General features: G+C 63.0%; 2 protein-coding genes across 2 annotated transcripts; both read right to left on the minus strand.

Annotated features, from left to right (window-relative positions):
* Window positions 1-188: 188 nt before the first annotated feature.
* CHLRE_17g710000v5 (uncharacterized protein) lies at window positions 189-11,283 on the minus strand. The gene is made up of 16 exons (XM_043072060.1): window positions 11,042-11,283; window positions 10,662-10,798; window positions 10,283-10,496; window positions 9,654-10,085; window positions 8,884-9,458; window positions 8,341-8,698; window positions 7,618-8,175; window positions 5,570-7,467; window positions 5,380-5,429; window positions 4,918-5,162; window positions 4,451-4,564; window positions 4,168-4,260; window positions 3,845-3,958; window positions 3,522-3,652; window positions 3,101-3,373; window positions 189-2,840 (listed from the first exon to the last, which is right to left on the minus strand). Exons 1-16 carry the CDS (start codon window positions 11,162-11,164, stop codon window positions 2,543-2,545), a joined length of 5,613 nt encoding a protein of 1,870 aa, XP_042914519.1. The 5' UTR covers window positions 11,165-11,283; the 3' UTR covers window positions 189-2,542.
* Window positions 11,284-11,937: 654 nt separating this feature from the next.
* On the minus strand, window positions 11,938-19,123 carry CHLRE_17g710050v5 (uncharacterized protein). The gene is made up of 15 exons (XM_043072061.1): window positions 18,802-19,123; window positions 18,221-18,297; window positions 17,866-17,925; window positions 17,640-17,677; window positions 17,459-17,498; window positions 17,275-17,352; window positions 17,007-17,088; window positions 16,768-16,817; window positions 16,562-16,612; window positions 14,360-16,349; window positions 13,839-14,224; window positions 13,524-13,649; window positions 13,053-13,265; window positions 12,742-12,864; window positions 11,938-12,601 (listed from the first exon to the last, which is right to left on the minus strand). The coding sequence occupies exons 1-15, from the start codon at window positions 18,830-18,832 to the stop codon at window positions 12,431-12,433; spliced, it is 3,516 nt and encodes a 1,171-aa protein (XP_042914520.1). The 5' UTR covers window positions 18,833-19,123; the 3' UTR covers window positions 11,938-12,430.
* Window positions 19,124-19,154: the final 31 nt, after the last annotated feature.

The following is a 19,154-nucleotide window of genomic DNA, read 5'->3' on the forward strand; positions in this document are numbered from 1 at the left end:
GAACCTCCAGGCCAGCCCGCCAGAACACAGCCACCGGCTTGTCCGCAATGTTGGAGGGCCAGGCCCTTGTGAGGCGGGCATGGAGTCGGACGAGGCCCTCGTCACGAGGGCACTCGCGGTGTCATGCAGCCCCGCTACGGCGCCGGGTGAGCCCCGCCGCGGGCCTCACGGGATCCCGACAAGGCAATGTTTCTTTCGTCTTACAACTATTTGAACGCAACGACAACGGGCTCAGGACTGCGCGTACCCTTTTATTGGACAGAGGGCAGTACCCCAACGTTGCATTGCAACTTGCGGTGTTCGGCACACGCGCGCCCGGGCTTAAGACCTAGCGAGGCGCCCGCATGAGCCTGCCCGACTTCCGCGGCAAGAGATTTGCTGGATTGCTCGTCACCAGGTACCGGAATGGACTCTTGCTACTTATTACCGACTATAATTGCCCAGCCATCTGACCAACCTCAAACATGTCACGCCCCAGCCATGTTTTGCTCCAGGGCTGCCACCGGGGGCTGAAGTCTTCCCACTCCTAAGTTCACACGCTGTCAACCGCCCCATAACTCGTACCCGGGCAGTGATCGCCGGTGAATGACACGCGCCGGCAACGGCACACGACAAACAAAAGTGACACTGGCTGTCAATCGTCCGCTTCAGGTCTACTTGTACCTACACAGGGCAGGACCAGCAGAACCGATACGGTAGATCAGGCTTCGCATCCCCGTAAACAACCTGCTACAGCCTCAAGACAACTGGCAACACCTCTTGTTGCACAAAACTGGATCGTACGCCACAATCCGCGTCCCCGTGGAGGCTTAACTATGTGCGCACATCCTTCCCGGGTATCCTGTCCGAACAGCACACAGCATCACCGCTGTACACCTCACATGATAGCACGTCTTGAAATCTGCCGTGGTAAATGGACTTAACTGCGCCCTTTGCTTGTGCAAAGCCGGCCTGTTGCAAGATTACGCTTCGCTGACGCCCCGAAGGAGCAAATCGCGTGCAAAACACGAGCACCATGGCGGGACAATGCATGCTTTGATTCATGGCAAGGCACGGGGCAGCCCTACTGCCATACCAATCATGTATGGGCCCAAATGCAGTGTGACGATGAACATGAAACACTTCTCCGTCTTGTTGGGACGGAGTAGGGTTGCGCATGGAACTACGTGCATTTTAGCTGGTAGCTATGTGGATGTCACTCACACCCACTCCCCACATGCCACACGGCGCACACCACTGCACAAGAACACTGTGACCTCTTCCGGACACGCATGCGCAGCACATGCGGATGCTACAACAGCACAACACCCAATTTTGCATTATCATTCAATCCGCCTAACTGAAATATATGGGCTCAGGTCAGGTGCATCGACGGTTCTATGTAAGCTGGAATGCGGCGGCTAATGGCGAACCAGCGGTGGGTCCGAAATCGCATAAAGACAAGCCCCGCACACGGAAATACAAGTGCATCCCTGCCATAGCTCTAATTCTTAACACAGTGCGCGCATAAGCAACTGCGAGCTTCAACTTGATGCTCGACTTGATGCTCAACGATGCCATAAGACACGTCATGATAGTCATGATGCTTCCATTGCGCGCATGTTGCATGCATGCCTGACACGTCAGACACACACGGCTGACGTTGGGGGGACCCAAACAGCTTCAAAGACCCCGGTTCACACACGAAAAGATGTGCACCAGGATGCAAACAGTTTTGTTGAGCCAGGGGCCAGACTCCCGTACTGCCTTCAGGGGGGTGGTAGACTTCAGCCAGCGGTAGCCCCAATGCGTGTCCTTCCTGCACATGGTAGCTTCCAGATCACCACGAGCAGTGTTGCACATTTATTCTTCCCAGAACACGTACATACAAATAATATCCATGACCACGATCAGGTGGCATGCACGTGCACGCCGCCGTCACACTCATCAGGGAGCAACCCAGCCATCATGCATGTTTGCGGGCACACCTAGGCTTGTGAAGCACAACCTGCTGCCATCCTGTAAACATGCAACATGCATTGCCGCCCGGCCTTACACGTGCACGCCCACATCCTCCCTCAAAAGAAACGCCTGAATGAATGGGCACCTAGCGTGAGCCTTGGGCATGCTAGGGCTTGGGGCTTGGGTTCTTTGACGAAAGGCACTCAAACGTGCCAGTCGTAGTTCATTGGATGCCGGTGCGCACGCCCCGTGATCCTTTCTTTCATGTCCATATGACGGCATAAGGTTGCCGCCAAGATTGATTTCAGTGTAACATGAGTCCAAAAACCGCCATGCGCTAAATAGGCTGGCGGGTTTGTGACATGTGCTTGACGTGCAATAAAACATGCTGTAAAACCCGTTCTTGTGATTGACCATACCTTCATCATGTCATGCGGTGAGAGTGTGCGTGATGCCTATTTGCGTGCTGGATGCCTGGCTGGTGTAAATGCCACTCGCAGGGGCCTTAACAGCAGGTTGAACGCTCGCGGCACGCCAGCAAAGACGATGGGCCTCAGCGCTGCTGTGTCCTCCGCCAGGAGTCGTCGTGTCTGGGCACAGCCTACTGGTGTTGCATGGGCGACGTGCCCAAAGTCGCGGAAGGGCCTTGTGGCGGCAGATGCGTCAACATTTGCGGCAGCTGCTGTGGCGGCGGCACGCCCATCGGCCGCACCCCACCGCCTGTTGCCGGCACCGGCGCAGCCGCCGCCGCAGCTGCGGCTGCAGCAGCCGCGACGGCTGCTGCGGCGCTGTTGATCTTCTCCACAGCCTCCATCTGCAGATGCTGCAGCCGGACCACCAGGTCTGAGGCGGACGGGCGGTGGCGAGGGTTGTGCTGCCAGCACTGCTGAGCCAAGGCGCTGCACGCAAGCATGACGAAGGCACGTGATGGGAAGTCGATCATATTGTTGGAAGTGGCGGCGATCAGCATGAGCTGTTAGCTGCTGCGGGCGGGCTGCTGTGGTTAGTCGCAGCGCCGCTCCTATGCACGACCACTCCCTGCACCTCTCTCCAGTCAGTTGTGTGTCTCCCACAACGCCCCCATGCATAGGGTTCGGTTAGTTTGGGCTGGTATCTACACCCCCACCCCCCCCAACCCACCCACCCACTGCGCACTCACCAGTACTGCTGCGGCGCCTGGGGCGGGAACACGGGGCGCAGGCCGTAGCGGTACACCTGGCGCGGGATCTCTTGTACCGCCAGATCGCCGTACGGCGTCGTACCAGTCAGCAGCTCGTACATCATAATGCCGAAAGCGAATATGTCCACCTCGGATCCAAGGAACGTGTCCTTGATGAAGCACTCAGGCGACATGTAGCGCAGTGTGCCGGCCGGCTGCGCCACCCGAAAGCCAGGCCGACCATCCGCCGCCGTCTCGCTCATCACGCGCACACTGCAATCATAGGAACGGAGGCAGCGAGCAATTGAATGCTTAAGGTTTGCTGGTTTGATATGTGCGAGAGCCAGATGCATTGGAGTTCAAGCCGCACAATGAGCCCCGCCCCGCAAAGCGGCGGCTTTGATCCTCGGCATTTGCTCACCAGCCGAAATCGCTGAGTTTGCAATTCCAGCCGCGGGGGTCGCGTGTGGAGCTCTTGAGCAGCACGTTTGCGGCCTTGACGTCGCAGTGCACCAGCCGCCGGGAGTGCAGGTGCCGCAGCGCCAGCGCAACCTGCGAGGCCGTGTGCAGGATGCCAAGCAACATACCGCCTGTGTTACGAGCTGTCACGACCACGGTCCACTCATGCTACCGTATAACCCGAGCAGCCCCCGCAACGCAGCAGCCGCCGCATTGCTTCAATGGTGATTCACCATGTGCACATCCCCATACGGCGTTGAAGGTTTTTTGGTTTGGGGCACCCACCTCTAGCAGGCTGGTGTACAGATGCACAAGGCCCGGCCCCGAGGGCACTGGGAACGTGGGCGTCCTAAAGGCGCCGGCGCGGCAGGCGGCCAGCAGCGTGCCAGCATCACAGTACTGCGTGTAGGACCAAAGAGGAGATTGTGAGGAGCGGGGAACGCAATCAAGGATTAAGTGGGCAGGCCTGACAACTTGCGCGCAGCTTCCAGTACACTGCTGTAACACCGCGTGCCCCGCTGTGCCCAAACATGCCCCTGGTCACGTGCAGTACCGCGATGCCGGCAAGTAAGATGGTGCATGTGCGCAAAGCAGGCACCTGATCTCACCTCAAGGCACAGCACCTGGCTCGAGGGCCCCGGGTCGCTGCCTTTCAGCAGCGGGCTGTCCTCCTGGCACAGCCGCAACACCGGCTCCACCAACTGCGGACAAGCGCGGACCGCAATCTTAAAGCCAGATGTGTTAAGCCACCGCAAGCACGAGGCACAGCAGGAGGCAGGCATGGCAGGGACCCCAGGGACAGGCCGGATCGAGGGCCCGAGGCCACCTGCTGTGAGCGGCATTGCTGCTGCCTAAATCTTATAACCCAATGCACGCGCGCGCCGCACGCACATTTGCGTAGAAGACACGCACGACGACCACGCGACTGAAGGCGCCGTAGGCCTGGGCGATGTTAGGGTGCGAGAGCATCATCGACACCGCAATCTCGGTGGCCCCTCGCTTGGCCTGCGGTGTGCGTTGGGACGGAGACGGCGAGAGCGGTTTGAGAGCATGTCACATTTAATTGCCGTAGTAGAGGGCTAAATCATGCATTGTCTGTAGAAGAGCTGTGAGAGCCCCACTCCGGGGGTGGTCCTGTTCCATATTTAGGGGGCGGACTCGCCCAACAGGTCGGGGGATGGCGTTAGCAAGGCAGTTGGCGGCTGCTGGCCGGCACGCAGCGGGCCGGCTCGTGAACGGCTTCCAATCATTTGCTTGGTTGTGAAGTGGACACAAGCGAGCCTACCTACTCCAGCACAGCGTGACGACACCGCCCTAGCGACCCCCGGCACACGCGCCCGTCCAAGTGTCCAACTAACCTGTCGCAGCTCCATCTCAGCGGCCATTTCGTCAGGGCCCTCGGCCGGATCCGCCTCCGCACCGGCAGCCGCCGCGGCACCGGCCTGATGCTGGTTGTTGTGACGCGGCTTGGCCGCCGGATCCTGGTTCTCGGGATTGTTGTTGTCTCCCTTGTCTTTGTCTTGGTCCTTGGGCAGCATCACCTTGACCGCGATTTCCAGGCCGTACAGGATGCCTCGCAGCACAACCGCCTGGCCGCCACGACCTGGCCACACACACATGCACATGGGGGAGCGAGCAGGCATTGGGTGTTGATTTCGGGCAGTGTCGGCTTTACCCGGGGGCCCCAAGGCGCATGCGGCATGCACCAGTTTCACAAAGGCAGAAGCCCTGCAGTGGTATTGAGGGTGCGCTACGAGGTTCGCTAGCTCTCGGCCGTAACACTGAAGTGCCCAGAACTCCTTCAACCGCGCGGAACTCACCCAGCACCTCCAGGAGCTCCAAGCACTCGAGATCCTGGGCCTGCATTGCCCTGCGCAATCAAAGCAAGGCAAGGTAAAAGAAGCGAAGGTAACGCCACATAACCGTACCGAATTTGGTGGTTTGCCAAATGCACCATGCTTGGTGCAATGCCTCATAACACATCCACCAGTGATGCGAACCCCCGCTCACCTGGCCTGCCCGGAGTCCTCGGAACCCGCCAGCACCGCCGTCAGCCGCGACCGCACCGTGCTCACAAGCAGCTCCGTGTTCTGCTGCTGCTGCTGCGATTGCTGCTGCCGCTGCGGCTGTTGCTGCTGGCCCTGCTGCGCCTGCACCAGACCCGCCGACTGCTGCGCCTGGGCCTGCTGTTGACCCAGTGCTGGGGTTGGCGGCACCGCACCGCTCTCACGCGCGCTGCCAGCGCTGTTCATCAGGTCACCGGTGCTGGCGCGGGTGGGCGGCTCACCGGCCGCAGCCGCGGCTGCAATTGCCGCTGACATGGGATCTGACTCGTTCTCCAGAAGCAGAGCGGGTGAGGAGCGGTGGGGTCCCGGCAGCCTTTGCATCAGGTCAGCCAGCAGGCCGACAGATACAGCCATCTGTTTGGCGGTGTCGTGGGACGCCGCACCGGCGCTCACCGCAGGGCTCACAGCAGCCGTTACGCGAGCATCCAGGACAGGGCCTGCAGCACTTTGACTTGTGACGGTTGGCCCCGCGGAAACGGCCCCCGCTGCGGCAGCGTGTGGGGTTTGTGGGGCCGCATCGGACACGGTAGCCGGGCCGCTCTCTGTGCGCAGGAACATGCGGCGCTTCTCGCCGCTCGTGCCCTGGTCAACCGTCTCTGTGCCTCCTGCTTCTGCTGCCACCGCGGCAAGTCTGCTGCCGCCATGTGCGCCGCCACCGGTGGATACAGCTGCAGCCGCCGCCGCGCCACGGGTGGACGCAAGGCGCAGCAGGCTCTTGGCAAAGCGGCTGCTATTGCTGACCTCAATTCCAGCGGGGTTGCTGCCAACGCTTCCCATCGCAATAGTTAGCGCAGGCAGCTGCTGCTGCTGCTGGCTGCTGGCTCCGCTTACTCGAGGCTGAGAGGCCGGTTGCTGCGCCTGCTGTTGAGAGGCTTGGGCGCCGCCACCACCACCCAGCCGCGCACGCAGAGCGGCGAGGGCACGCTGCAGATGGCCAGTTCCCGAGGTCCCGGCGCCGCTGTTGAGGTTATTGTTGGTGCTGTTGCGGCTCGTGCTGATGGGCCCTGAGCCCGCTGTCGCTTGCAGGAGTCCCTGTCGCAGCCTGGTTGTGCTGCCGCTCCGGCTGCGCGCGCTCTCTAATGTGCCGGTACCGCCAGTTCCGGTGTTGCTGCGGCCGCCGACGCCTTCAGGCAGCTCCGCAGCATGTGCGGCGGTAAGGGACACACTGCGGGGCGCGACACGAGATGTGCTGGGCGAACCGCTGCCGACGGCAGCAGGAGCAGCCGCACCGGCAGTGGTATTGGTAGGCAGTCCCGACCCACTGCGGCTGCCGTTGTTGTTTGCGCGGCCGTCGCTTCCCTCGCGACTGGACGGATCCTCCGGCACTTGGTCAAGCGCTGAGAATGCTCGTGGCATGGTCGCCACGCCCACGGAGGAGGGGCCAACAGGGCCGGGGGCGCCTGCGTCACCCGAGGACCGGGATGACGGGCCACCACTCCGCGTGCCCCCAACCGAGAAGGCGCCACTGAATTGCTGTGGCGGCGGCGTGTCGCCGACCACGCCCAGCGGCACAGCACCTTCTGCCGCAGTCCCGCCGCCGACGGCTGCCTCCCCCGCCGCACCGCTGGCAACCGCGCTGGCAGCGGCTCCAGACGCGGGCGTGCAGCGGTAGTGGGCAGAGCTGCTTGTGTAGCTGGCACCAGCGGCGCCGGCCGCCGCGTCATGTGGAAAGCCGTTAGCGGTCACCAGCGGTGACGTCAGTGTGCTGAGCACGTTGCGCATGCCTGTCAGCTGCATGTGCAGCAGGCGCCAGTCGGCGGCGATCAGGCTGCTGCTGCTGCCGCCGCCAGCCGCCATCGGGCCGCCCGAGGTGATGGCGCAGCGGAGCGCAGAGAAAAAGAGCTGCGGCGGCAGGCACACATGGGGAGAGAAGTGCGTTAGCGTTACTTTCATGTTCCAAGTTGGCTGCGCCGCACAAAGTGGCTTAGCGAGGATGCATGCATGCATGCAGTCACACTCAGCAATGCCCAAGCCAGCCTGCCCGCCACGCACCGGCATGAGCTGCTTGAGCTCGGCCTCCACCATCTGCAACACGCCCGCCGGCAGCGTCTCCGCAAACACCAGGTACAGAGCCAGACGACCAGGGGCCGGGACGATGCCGGCATCTTGCGCTTCGGGCCCGTGCTGCTGTTGCGCCTGCGCCAGAGCAGCGGCACAGCCATGGGTGCAGGTGCTGGCGCAGCCGCAGGCGGGGACAGCAGCACTGGCGTCAACGCTCACGTTGCCGGTGCTGGTGGTGCCGCTGGGGCCCGTGATGCCGCGCCGCCCGCCAGCAGGCGTCAGGGGCGGCGTGGCGTTGGCGGCCACGCTGGACAGCGCGACCGCAACCGGCAGCTGCTGCAGCAGCCCTCCGGACGTCTGCTGGCGCAGCAGCAGCGGCAATGACGCGACTGACGGCGGGTCGGAGCCGTGGTGCAGGTGCTGCTGCTGGACGGGGGGCGGCGGTGGAGGCGGGAGCAGGACCAGGCTGCCCTCGAGGCACAGCACCACGGAGCCGACGTCGGTGCCGCCCGACGCCATCAGCGAACCGGTGAGGACGTCGCGGTAGACCTGCGGTTGCAACGCCATGATGTCGCGTATTTGGAGGTGCAAGTGGGAAGACCGTGTGAGCGGTTGCACGCATGTGCGCGCGCACCGTATTTGTTTGCCTATGTGTATCGGTATGGGCAGGCACGCAATGCACGTGCACTTTAAGACACGAGCAACACGCACTACCTGCTGGACGTCGTCCAAAAGAAAGGCACTTGCGTCCTTGATCACCATTGTGGTCACCGGCAGGCGCCCGCCGGCCCCAATGAGCGCGGCGTCCCACAGCACCGACGCGTGCATCTCCGTCGCAGGCACCGCCGCCGCTGCGTTGTTGATCACGGCGGCAACGGTGTTCGTCGCGAATGGGGAGGTGACCTTGGCTTGGGCCGGCTGGCCGCCGCTGCTTGCAGAGGCTGTGCCGCCGGTGGGCAGCACCCGCGGCGCGGGGGCGCGCAGACGATGCGGCAGCGGGAGGGCAGCGATGTACGTGGGCGCGGACGGCGCTGTGAGCAGTTGATGGTAGGCCACACCAGGACAAGCCTCCCTGCAGTCGATCAGCGGGCCGACGACAGGGGCAGGGTTGCAAGTAGGGAGGCGAGGGGCACAAAGCGACATCTTTCTCAATCGGGGCATGCGTTGCGAGTCATTATAGGCTGTCATAGAGCAGCCGAGCGTCAGCGACAAGTACAGTCGCAGCAAGCTATGCCGCCTTCCGTTGTGCCCACTTACTTCATGGCTTGCAACAGCAGCGTGCGCGGCAATGGCAGGCGCACGGCCCGCACGCGGGAGGGCCGCGGCTGAGAGCAGTATGCCGTCGAAGCGCCCGCAATTGAAGAAAGCTGCGCATGCTGCAGCTCCAGACTCTGTGTGTGCGGCAGCATGTCGCCCGCCTCGCCCGCAGCACTTGCAGCCACGGTTGGGCCCCCGATCTGTGAGGCGGAGGCGCCGTCCGCAGGCGTGCTGGCAGTGGAGAGGCCTGCCGCGCCCTCGACGGCGCGCTTGCAGAACAGCGCCACAGGGCTCCGCAGCACGCGCCGGCTGCTGCTGCTAGCGCTGTTGCTGTTGCTGCCGCCGGCGCTGGCCAGGGCGGCGGCAGCGGCGGCGCTGTGGCTGGCCGAGCCGCCGCCGGTAGGCGCTGGCACCCCCAGCAGCCGCTCGCCAGGCGCGTCGGCCATGGCGGCCAGGAGGCAGTGTGCGGTGACGGAGGTGCGGGAGCGGATGAGCTCGGGGACGGCATCAAGCACGGCGTGCACGGCGTCGTGGAGGCTGCGGCTACCAGCCACGGCCGAGAGGTGTGCCGACACCTGCGTTTAGTTGACAAGCGCGTATGGGCGGAATGAGGTGATGACGGCTGCCGGGTGCCGGCCCACGCTCCCGGCCCGGCCCAGTCTCCCCGACAGCTGCCGCAAAGCGAGCCCATCCAGAAGTTATGACGAGCTTGCCCATTCGGGCATTACCGTACTTATGTGTTTTTGGGCGTGCGGCGCATCTGCACCCACCTGCGAAAGAAAGGCGCTGTGGTCATGGTCTGAGAACAGGCCGAAGCCGACCATCTGCGCCACCCTCTGAAGCGCATGCGCGTCCTCACGCCCCAGCTGAAAGCACGACGCAGGCATCGGCTCGGCAGGGCCAGCGCCGCCGGCAGCGTACCGGGCGCTGCCGGTGGCAGTGTTATTGCTGCGGAACTCAAAGTTTTCAATGCTGTGTCGCGTGTGCGGTTGCTGAGCTGGCGAGGCACCCTGCTGGGGCTGCCAAGCAATCCAGCAACACGCGCGCAGCAGCACCGCTGCCAGGGCTTGGCTGGAGCGCTGCCGGTACACGGGCAGCGCCACGACGTCCTCCTCGCCAAGGGAGCAAGGCAGCGGGCGAACGGCAACGCTGCCGGTTCGCGTGGACAGCACCGCCACGGCCGCGCCGGAGTCCAGGTGTTTCTGCGGCAACAGGGCCAGTGGAAGACATGACTAAGCCGAAAACGTGGGCAAGCGCAAGCGCATGACCAAGGTTTCTGCAATCCTCCGCGGGGTTGCGGTTTTCCCGGTCCCCGTGCCGCAAACCAACAGCATTTGGCTTACAGCCCGCCCGCCAAAGCAACGGTTCTAGAGACGCCCTGTGACGCCACTCGACTGACCAGGTTCGCAGTCAGGGCGCCGTGCAATGCGGGCAGCCACCCAGGGCATCGGCTCCAGCACTCCCCGCTGGCGCCACCGGCATGGCATGGTACAAAATTGCACGCTGCGGCGCCGCCGCCAGGCAGCTGCGCTTGACACGCATGCCGCTCAAAGCTGCCCTTTCCGCCATCAAACAGCCACGAGCCGGCCGGCTCCACTCCAAACACAGCAAGGCTGTCCGGAGCGGGAAGTATGCGGTAAGGGTGGAGTGTCAGTGCAGGTTGGGCTGGACCTCACGGCATCGCGTGCGAGAGCTTTCACCGCACATAGTCCAGCCCAACACCCGGGTAGTGTCGAGTTGCTTGGCACTGATCCGTAGTTTCCCTTAGGGACACTCACCTCGCGGGCGTGCCCAGATGAGATTCGATGGTGGACATGCAGCCGGTGATCCTGTCTGGCCACGTTGCGAAGTCGAGCCCCGCGAGCGCTGAGCAGCATGTGTGCGAGGCGCTCTGGAGCGGTGGTGACTGGACAGCCTGTGGGTTAGGAGGCCGGGGGTGGCGTTTAGGGATCCAGTTGGGTCGAGGGGTTGGGTTGGTCGGCCAGTTGTTCTCTGCACCCTATATTATGCCGCCCATGGCACGGCTCATGAAAGACCCAATCCGCGTCTGAGTTGGCTCGCCCGGGTCAACCCCTCCAGTTTGGTCGACCATCGTGCCCCTCGAAATTTGAAGTACTGCAAAGTTGTCAAGGATACCAATGCAGTCATGTTTACGCACCTCATCACGCTCGTCGCCCCTGGGCGCAGGCTTGTTCGCTTCAGTCGGCTCGGCCGATTCATGACATGCCTCCTCCTCAGGCGCGCGAAAGCAGCACCAATGGATGGCTTGAAGCCGCGGCATCGGGGCTTACGCACCGGTCTATTTGTCGGTATTCATTGTGGGCCTTCCCTGAGCTGAAGACGAAGTAGTCAGCGCTACGCGAGTTCTCTGTGACAGTGTGCCTCTGCAAGATGAACGTGTAAGTATATGCACTAGCAACTCGGACTGAGAATCCATGGGGCGGCGCGTAAGGCGTACTGCCGCTGGCGGGGACACGATCGCGAAACCGGGAGGCGGACGACCCCCTGTAAGGGAGCTGATAATCCGCTATTGAAGGCCCCTGTAAGTACCCCCATCAAAATCTGCGCCAAAATGAACTTCAAATGAAGGGCGCGCGCTTGTAATTTTCGCGCTTGTAATTTTTGAGCGCACCCACGTGGGCCTGACTGAACCAGCGGCGGGATTGTACTTCTTTACTCCAATCATAAAAGCAACATGAAGAAAGCTCAAAATAGAAAGAGGCGGGACAGAGACGACTTCGTCACGATCATTGAACGTGTACAGTTATGCACCCTCAGCCATTGATATACAAATACGTATGGACACAAGCGATCAATGTAGCCCCACGCGCGCCAGGTAACACGAAGTCCGCCACCTCGATGCGCGTGTGAACACCCAAGCGCTTACGCGTAGACGTGACGCTGTGAACCGTCTTTCCCAAGAGGCAAAGATCCTTAAAGCACAAACACATGGGAAGACTCAGGGCGACCCAGGGCGCACGTGGTGGGCCGACCTGGGTGGCGACCGGTGGAAGGTGGTGTTTCCCGTGTTTGCCGGCACCGCCGCAGGACGGCGATTGCATCGATTCCTAGCATGTGCTGGGGTGCGCAATACTAGCGCATGCCCCATAGGCCCTGGTGCGTGAGGGGTATGGGCCCTCAGGGTGATCACAGGGGTGGTTGTGCCCTACTGAAGGGTACTGGGAGTATGGAGGCAACGCGGGCAACAAAGCACTCACCGCGCATCAGCAAACTTCCCGCCAGCCAGCAACTTTTCGGTACAGTAACTCCAGCGTTCGACCAGCCGCGCACTCCTGCCCTGCCGTTGCAAATTGTTTGCCATCTTCTGGGGTCTGGGAATCAGCTTATCAGCTGCACCCTGCGGGACCTTACCAACCTGCCTTAACACTGTCCCATCGCACCCCCATACATGCCAGTGCGCCCCGTCTAACCCAGTATTAAGAACAAGCACACGGACAACCTGCATGATACCCACAGTCGCCTTCTCAAGCTCTTCATTCGTGGTCTGGCTGGCAACAGTGCCAGACAGCGGCGACCTCTCGTTAGCTTACAGACCCGCGCCACTGCTCAGTGTGAAGTCGTAGAGTCCCCACACGCGTGGCAGCGTCAGCCCCACCAGCACCGCAGGCACCAGCAGCACGATCCCCAACATGGTCACCGCCGTCACCACATCTGCGCCATGGCCATACTGTGCGGAGATCACGAACGACGTGCTGGCCTGTGGCACGGATGTCGGAATAGTGGGATGGGTGGAAACGCATTGAAGCAAGTGCCACACCATGAGGATAGGGAACATGCCCGCGTTGCATCCATGCGAATCAGCACCAGCCTTTCGGCTGTAGCATTGCAAGCACCCACCACAGGGCACAGCGCCAGCATCAGAAGGCTCAAGGCGGCGGGGGCGGACATGCCACACACGGCGGCGCAGGCCAGCTGCAGCGGCCCCAGCACCAGCAGCTTGAAGGCCAGCATGCCGATTGCCTGGCGGAGTGCGGCGGGGCGCGGCAGCAGGGATTGTTCGTTCAGCAAGCGTCAAAAAGTACCCCACCCAGACCGCTTCGTTGCGGAGCGTTCAGCGCAACAACCGCTACTGTATGCAGGCTCCTACTGCAACTGTGGCGACCCATTGTCCCAAATCTCAACCAACGGCGGCCCCCAACCCAGCGCACCCGCATCCAGGTCTCCCGGCTGAAGGTCTTGCCGTACAGCCACACGCCGTTGCTGAACAGGCTGACGGGCACGGTGATGCCGGATGTCCAGGCTAGTGCGCCCGCCACCCAGCCCAGCTCGGGCCGGTAGCTAGGCGAGCCGGGGAACAGGAAGTCGCGCAGGCCCGACAGGTTGATCACCAGCGCCACCAGCAGCGACCACAGCAGCGGGTTCTGTGCGAACCGGAGTGAGGAGCACGTGTGTGCAGGGCGCGGTGGGTATGGCGTTAATGGCAGCGAGCAGCTGTGCTTTCAGGGTGTGAGCGGGGGACAGCAGCGGCGTAGCGTTCATGGCCCGCAAGAAATGCAGGGCCCAAGCAACCTGAAAAATCGTGCGACCCACGTGCCGCGGAAGCACGTGCGCCCGAGCCTTCACACGGCTCGAATAAAGCACCCACTCACAGGAGCCGCACCTTCCCCTAGTGCTCTCACCTTGAGCACGATCCACGTGATGGCCAACACCCGCTTGTGCGACGCCCACCACTGCTTGAACCACTTGCCGAGGGCCGGCCCCAGCCCGCCGTGCCGCCGCGCCATGCTAGCCGCCGCCGCGCGCACCTGCGCGACGCGAAGGCGAAGAGTTGAGGTACTGCAGGTAGCCATCCAGGGCGTCTCGGTACGCCGCACCGCGCATTGCAGTCCTGTGCTATCCTAGTCTCCCAAGTGAGAATTCCCACAGCTGCAAATTCTTAAAGGACTACGCCGTATGCGTCTAACCATTATACGACAAGCAGAAAGCGGACGCACCAGCGCTCGATCCGACGGCGGCGCGTACGGCACGGGTTCAACGGCTGCAGAAACCGCATCCGGGCCAAAGCGAGGGTGCAGCTCGTATGGTGCTGGTGCCTCTAGGTAACCATCTGCAAGAGCCCCGTGGTCCACCAGCCCTGTGCCTGCCCGCGCCGCCGCGCCCGCTGCAGCAACCGTTTCAGCTGCGTCGCTGGAGGTGGGAAATCGCTTCGATGAGGTCGCGAGACGCGGCGGCGGGCGCGTGGAGGGAGAGCGGCGCTCAAGCGAGGGTCGCACGCTTGCGCACGGGGAGGTCGCGGCTCCGTGTGGGTGGTACAGCGGCAATGCGGCGCCGCCGCCGCCGTTGTTGCTGTGTCGTGAGTATGCTGCCACGTTGTTCGCTCCTGCAAGGCCACGAGGTGGCGTGGACCAACGCTATGGGATGGGACGGATGCGGGTTCCATCACCTCCAGCACTGCAGCTTACAAACAGCTGCATTGTAGTGTCGCGGCAAGCGACAGACACTGGCAATCCCTTACCTGAGTCGGGCGCCATGGCCAGTGTGAGCGACTGAGGCACAGGCAGGTCGGGGCACGCCACTGCCAGTGGGTTGAGCAGCCGAGACGAGGGCCGTTGCGGGGACGGCGGCGCGCCGCCGTCATTGGTCGCCAGGGCCCCACTTCGCAGCATTCCGCTCAGCCACCGCTTTCCGGCGGCGCCCAGAGCGCCGCTGCCGGCTGTGCTGATGTCGATGCTCTTGGCCCCGCTCGCGGTGCGGCCGGCCACCACTGTCGAGTGGCCCGGCTGACTGCCTGCCCACTGCTGGAGATGCGGCGAGTGAGGCGAGGGGGCTAGGAGAGGCGGGTGCGGCGGCAGCAGTTCCGTTTGTGGCCACTGCACGGGGACGGAGCGTCTCTGGATGTCGTCTGTTGCTCCTGCTGCACTGGATGCGCCCGCATTGCTCACGAATGAGCCATCCGTTGTGGAAACGGCTGTGCGGTGCGGCACCGCCGCTGACGCGCTCGCCGGCACGACGTGACCCCGAGCGCCCGCTGCGCCACCGGCCGGGGCCCAGGTTGACGGCGCCGCCGGCATCCCCTGCACCGCGCTCTGCATGGCCGCTCCGCCGCTCAAGCGAGACGGCGGCTGCGGCGCTGACACGTCAGCAGACCGCGCCGTTGCCATTGTGGTGTCAGCCTGAGACCGCACGCCAGCGGCTGCGCCGCTGTTGGCGCGGGGCTGCGCCGCGCCAAAGTTGATTGTTGGCGGCGCGGGGAAGCGGAAGCTAGGTAGCGGTGCGCGGTCGGCTGGGCTGCCTGTCGCGCCTGCATACTCCAATTCTGCTGCCGACAAAGGCGCGGCCGCGGCCGCGGCGAAGGCCGACCGTGATGGCAATGATCCAGGCACAGCCGCGTCGCCCCATCCCTGCGCCTGTGTGTGGCTAGAGGGCACGCCACCAGCCCCAGAGACAGCGGCTATCTGGGCGAGTGACGCCACCGGGGCCAGGGGCAGGGCAACGTCCTCCCGATCGGTCGGCGAGCCCCGCCGTGACGGCGAGCCCCGCCGTGACGGCGAGTCGCGACCCTCGTGCGAGCCCTCGTGCGAGCCCTCGTGCATGTCCGGATATGCCATCTGCGTCAGCAGGGTCTGTGACTTTGCGCTCGCCGCCGCTCCCCCCGAAGATGCCGAAACAGCGTGTGCCGAGCAAGGTCTCTCGGTGCCCTCGCCAACTGGCCCCGGCCCCGCCCCCGGCCCTGCAATGCCGCCATCCAGCCAGTCCCGCGGCGTCTCCGGAACCCGGGGCGACAGCGCCTCGTCACTGCCAACGCGCGCGACTGGTGCCGGCGGTGATGCTGCTGGGCTTGGCGGTGCATCAACATCCGCTGCAGGCGCCTCAGCCTGCCGTGCCGGCGGGACCTGCTGCTGGGCCGCCTGGGCTGCCTGCGCCATAGTCCGGGGCTCCAGCAGCGCCGCGGCTGTCGCGGCCGGCACGTCCGCCACCAGCGTCGGCTGCTCCGCCATTACCGCGCCATTGCCATTGCTGTTGCCTGGCACCGCGTCCACGGCGCTGGGGGGGCCGGAACGCATACTGCCATTGTAGCTGCTGATGGGGCTGCGCCCGTGCCATGCCGGCCTGAAGTGGCTCGCTGCGCCGCCTCCTCCTCCGCCGCCGCCGTAGCGCGCGCTGCGACCTGCCCCGCTTCCACCCTTCACCTGGCCCCCTGGTGCAGCATGCGCTGCGCCTCCATTAGACGTGGGCAACGCCACCTCAGCACCGCTGCCCTTCCGCTCCATTGACGCCGACTTGCTGTCCACCAGCAGCCCCACAGCCAGCACTGCTCCCTTGCCGCTGGCACCGGCGCTGGCATGCATGGAGTTGTTGCGCCGCAAGGCGTCTCGCGAGTCTATGGGCGTGCCCACTCCCATGCTGTACTCGGTGTCGCAGTGGCGGTAGGGAGGCAGCTGCTCGTCCAGGCGGCCGGACAGCTGCCGCTGCGGCGTGCCGGGTGGCTGCGCCATTGCAGCCAGCTGCGCAATGGCGGCGCGTCGAAAATGAGTGCGTCAGTGCTTGAGTGTCCGATGGTCATGTGCATCTGTGCGTATGCGTGTGTAGAAGCTGTGTCACGTTGACCTCTTGTGTTGCGCAGCGCCTGCCAGGTTGCGCTCCATAGCCCCCCAAACACCACACCTGTTGTCTGCTTCGCTACACTTCTCTGTACCCATCCTTGCAACCTCCTCACCTCTGCCGCTTGTCGCTGGCGCGCGTGCTCCGCCGCCAACCATTTCTCAACCTGCAAGTGCGCAACCAGGAAGGAACAGCAGGTGATTCATGGGAGACAGCATCGTATGTATTGTTGCTTGGTGCGGCAGGACAAATGGCGTCATACGATGTCTCCGTGATGAGGCCCCTACCTATGATGCAGGAACCCACTTCAAGCGGGCCCACCTCAAATGCGGTGATGCTGAAAGGGATCACTTGCAGGAACAGTACGAAGGCTGCAGTGGCGCGAACACATGTGAAGCGGTCAGCTCCGTGGCTCTGCCGTGGCAGCACAAGCGCCACCACAAGCCGAACCCCTGGCTGCCCAGCGCGGCCCCTCACTCCACTTCACGCTGCAACGCCTCTTCGAAGCATCTAGCCGATCCCCAGTGTATATCAGTACGCAGTATAATCCATGCACGCACCCGTGAGCAGCGCGACCGGGCCGCCCACTTCCGGGAATGTGGCGTTCATCACCGGCAGGCCCACAATGACCGTGTTGTTAGCCTGAAGGGGCATTCACCGGGCGTTGACAGGGCGTTAACAAGAGGATAGATGCGGCGCGCAGCAAACATCAACAATGGAAGGCGGCGGCTGGAACGGTACCGAGCTGGACACGGTTCAGGATTGTAAGAGCGGCCTTCTGTCGAGGTAGCCTTGGCGTCGGTGCCAGGATACACACGGCGCACGCACCGTGAGCACTAGGTTCAGCAGGCCCGCGTCCCCGGTGTTGCGGCCGTTGAATACCCAGGTGTAGACCAGAATGCCGGCCTGCATAATGCGGGTGGGTGCGGGCGGCTCCCAGCTTGGTTCAGCCAAGTTAAGACGACGGCCAAGTGACTGCTGTCAGTAGTGAATGCACTTGCCGCGTCCTCACCTGTACAATGGTCACCCACAAAACATACGCGCCGAGCGACCTGCAGCCATTGCACAGGGTGCAACCGCGCATGGGCATACGGGGATGCGCCCGAGTGTCAGCCCCAAGGCGCAGGTTCCTTACACGGCAAGCGGCAGCTATCAACAAACCTTCTCCCCCAAGCTGTATTTACACCACCCACCTCCACGCCTCGGCATCCTTCAAATTTAGCTTGATGCCCTGCGGATCATAAGCAAGCACACATCCTTCAGTTCTTGCGTAAGGGCAGCTGAGCTCAACTCCCGGGCTGCGCGACCTACTGCCAAGACAGGTTGACCGCTGGCCATTGGGCCAGGTGCGCCACGCGCCCTGCGCACGCCTGGCCAGAGCAGCGGCTTCCTGCCCCGCCCCGCACGCCCACCCCTCACCAGCAGGTATATGTTGAGGCTGGTGAAGCCCACCCGCAGCAGCAGCACGTTGATTTGGCCCTGCGCCGCAGCATTTGCCGGAAATGTGAAAACGGCCGGGTCCTTGCTGGAGGCTGGGCATGCGGCGTGGGGACGCCAGCATCCACCCTAGGTCTACAGGTTACACCGCAGGCACGCCAGCCGACCGATTGAAGTGGCCATGCTACAACCGCCCGCACAGTCAGGCACGCTGCACCAGCGTATCGGCAATGCCAATCGCCTGGGCGCCAGCGGTCGCGGCACTGTTGACGCGGGGCTGGCCGCGCGCGGCCCGTCCCACCTGCTCGCCCTCCCCTAATCCCTCCCAGGCACGCACCATGAACTTGTCGGGTTCCAACAGCCGGAAGCGCGAGAAGCACCAGCCACAGAACACCACAAGCAAAATCTGCACACCTGCGACATTGAAACAGTGTGCAATTGTGCCATGAACGTGTCGTCTCCCCTGGATGCTAGGCATGAGAGTGTAAGAGTAGCCGTGTCCCAACCCTCAAGCGGCACCACGACGGCGGATGCATACCATGTTACCATGGTTTGGTCTGGTGGCCTAGGGCAAGCTTCACTGCATCACGAACCGGAACCGCAAGGTGGCACAGACGTTGGGTAATTGGCTGTGTAGTGCATGCTGCCTATGACACTCGCAAAGCCAAACATGACTAGTGCAACGCGGGGCGCTGGGCGGCGGTGGTCAGTGTCGAGGTATTAAAGAGAGGGCTGCTTGCGGGTGCACATGCAAGAGTACATGGAACTGGCCACAACGTCGCCAAGGTAAACTACACAGCCAGGATGCCCAAGAGAGACTTGGGGCGACGGAAAGGCAAGGGGGCAAGGGACAGGCCGGCGTAACCCGCACTTGCCAAAGGTCGCTTCGTGATGCCCCCAGGCCGGTTATCGACCTACCCGCATTGAGGACACCCTGGAACTGCCACATCTAATTTGTGACTCGGCCCAGGTGCTCGAAGCCAGTTGAAGTCAGTCAAAGCGTCGCGCCGATTGCAACCGCGTGCCTTGAGCGATCGTTCGGAAACTTGTTCTGCTTATTTGTCTCTGGCTTAGTATTGATATTGTATCCATGGTTTAGAAAACCAGAGCCCGCCATAAGAATGTCATGATACGGTAGTGGCAAAAGAACGGTGTTCAACTTGAATTCATTTGCAATAGCAAGGACGCCAAGATAGTGTGTGCTCCGCCTGTCGGCGGGCTTCTTTCAGGAGAAATAGCCGAAATTGGGCGCGATCGGCCCATCCAGGTTT

The sequence above is a fragment of the Chlamydomonas reinhardtii genome, chromosome 17 (genome assembly GCF_000002595.2).
Source record: "Chlamydomonas reinhardtii strain CC-503 cw92 mt+ chromosome 17, whole genome shotgun sequence".
NCBI lineage: Eukaryota > Viridiplantae > Chlorophyta > Chlorophyceae > Chlamydomonadales > Chlamydomonadaceae > Chlamydomonas > Chlamydomonas reinhardtii.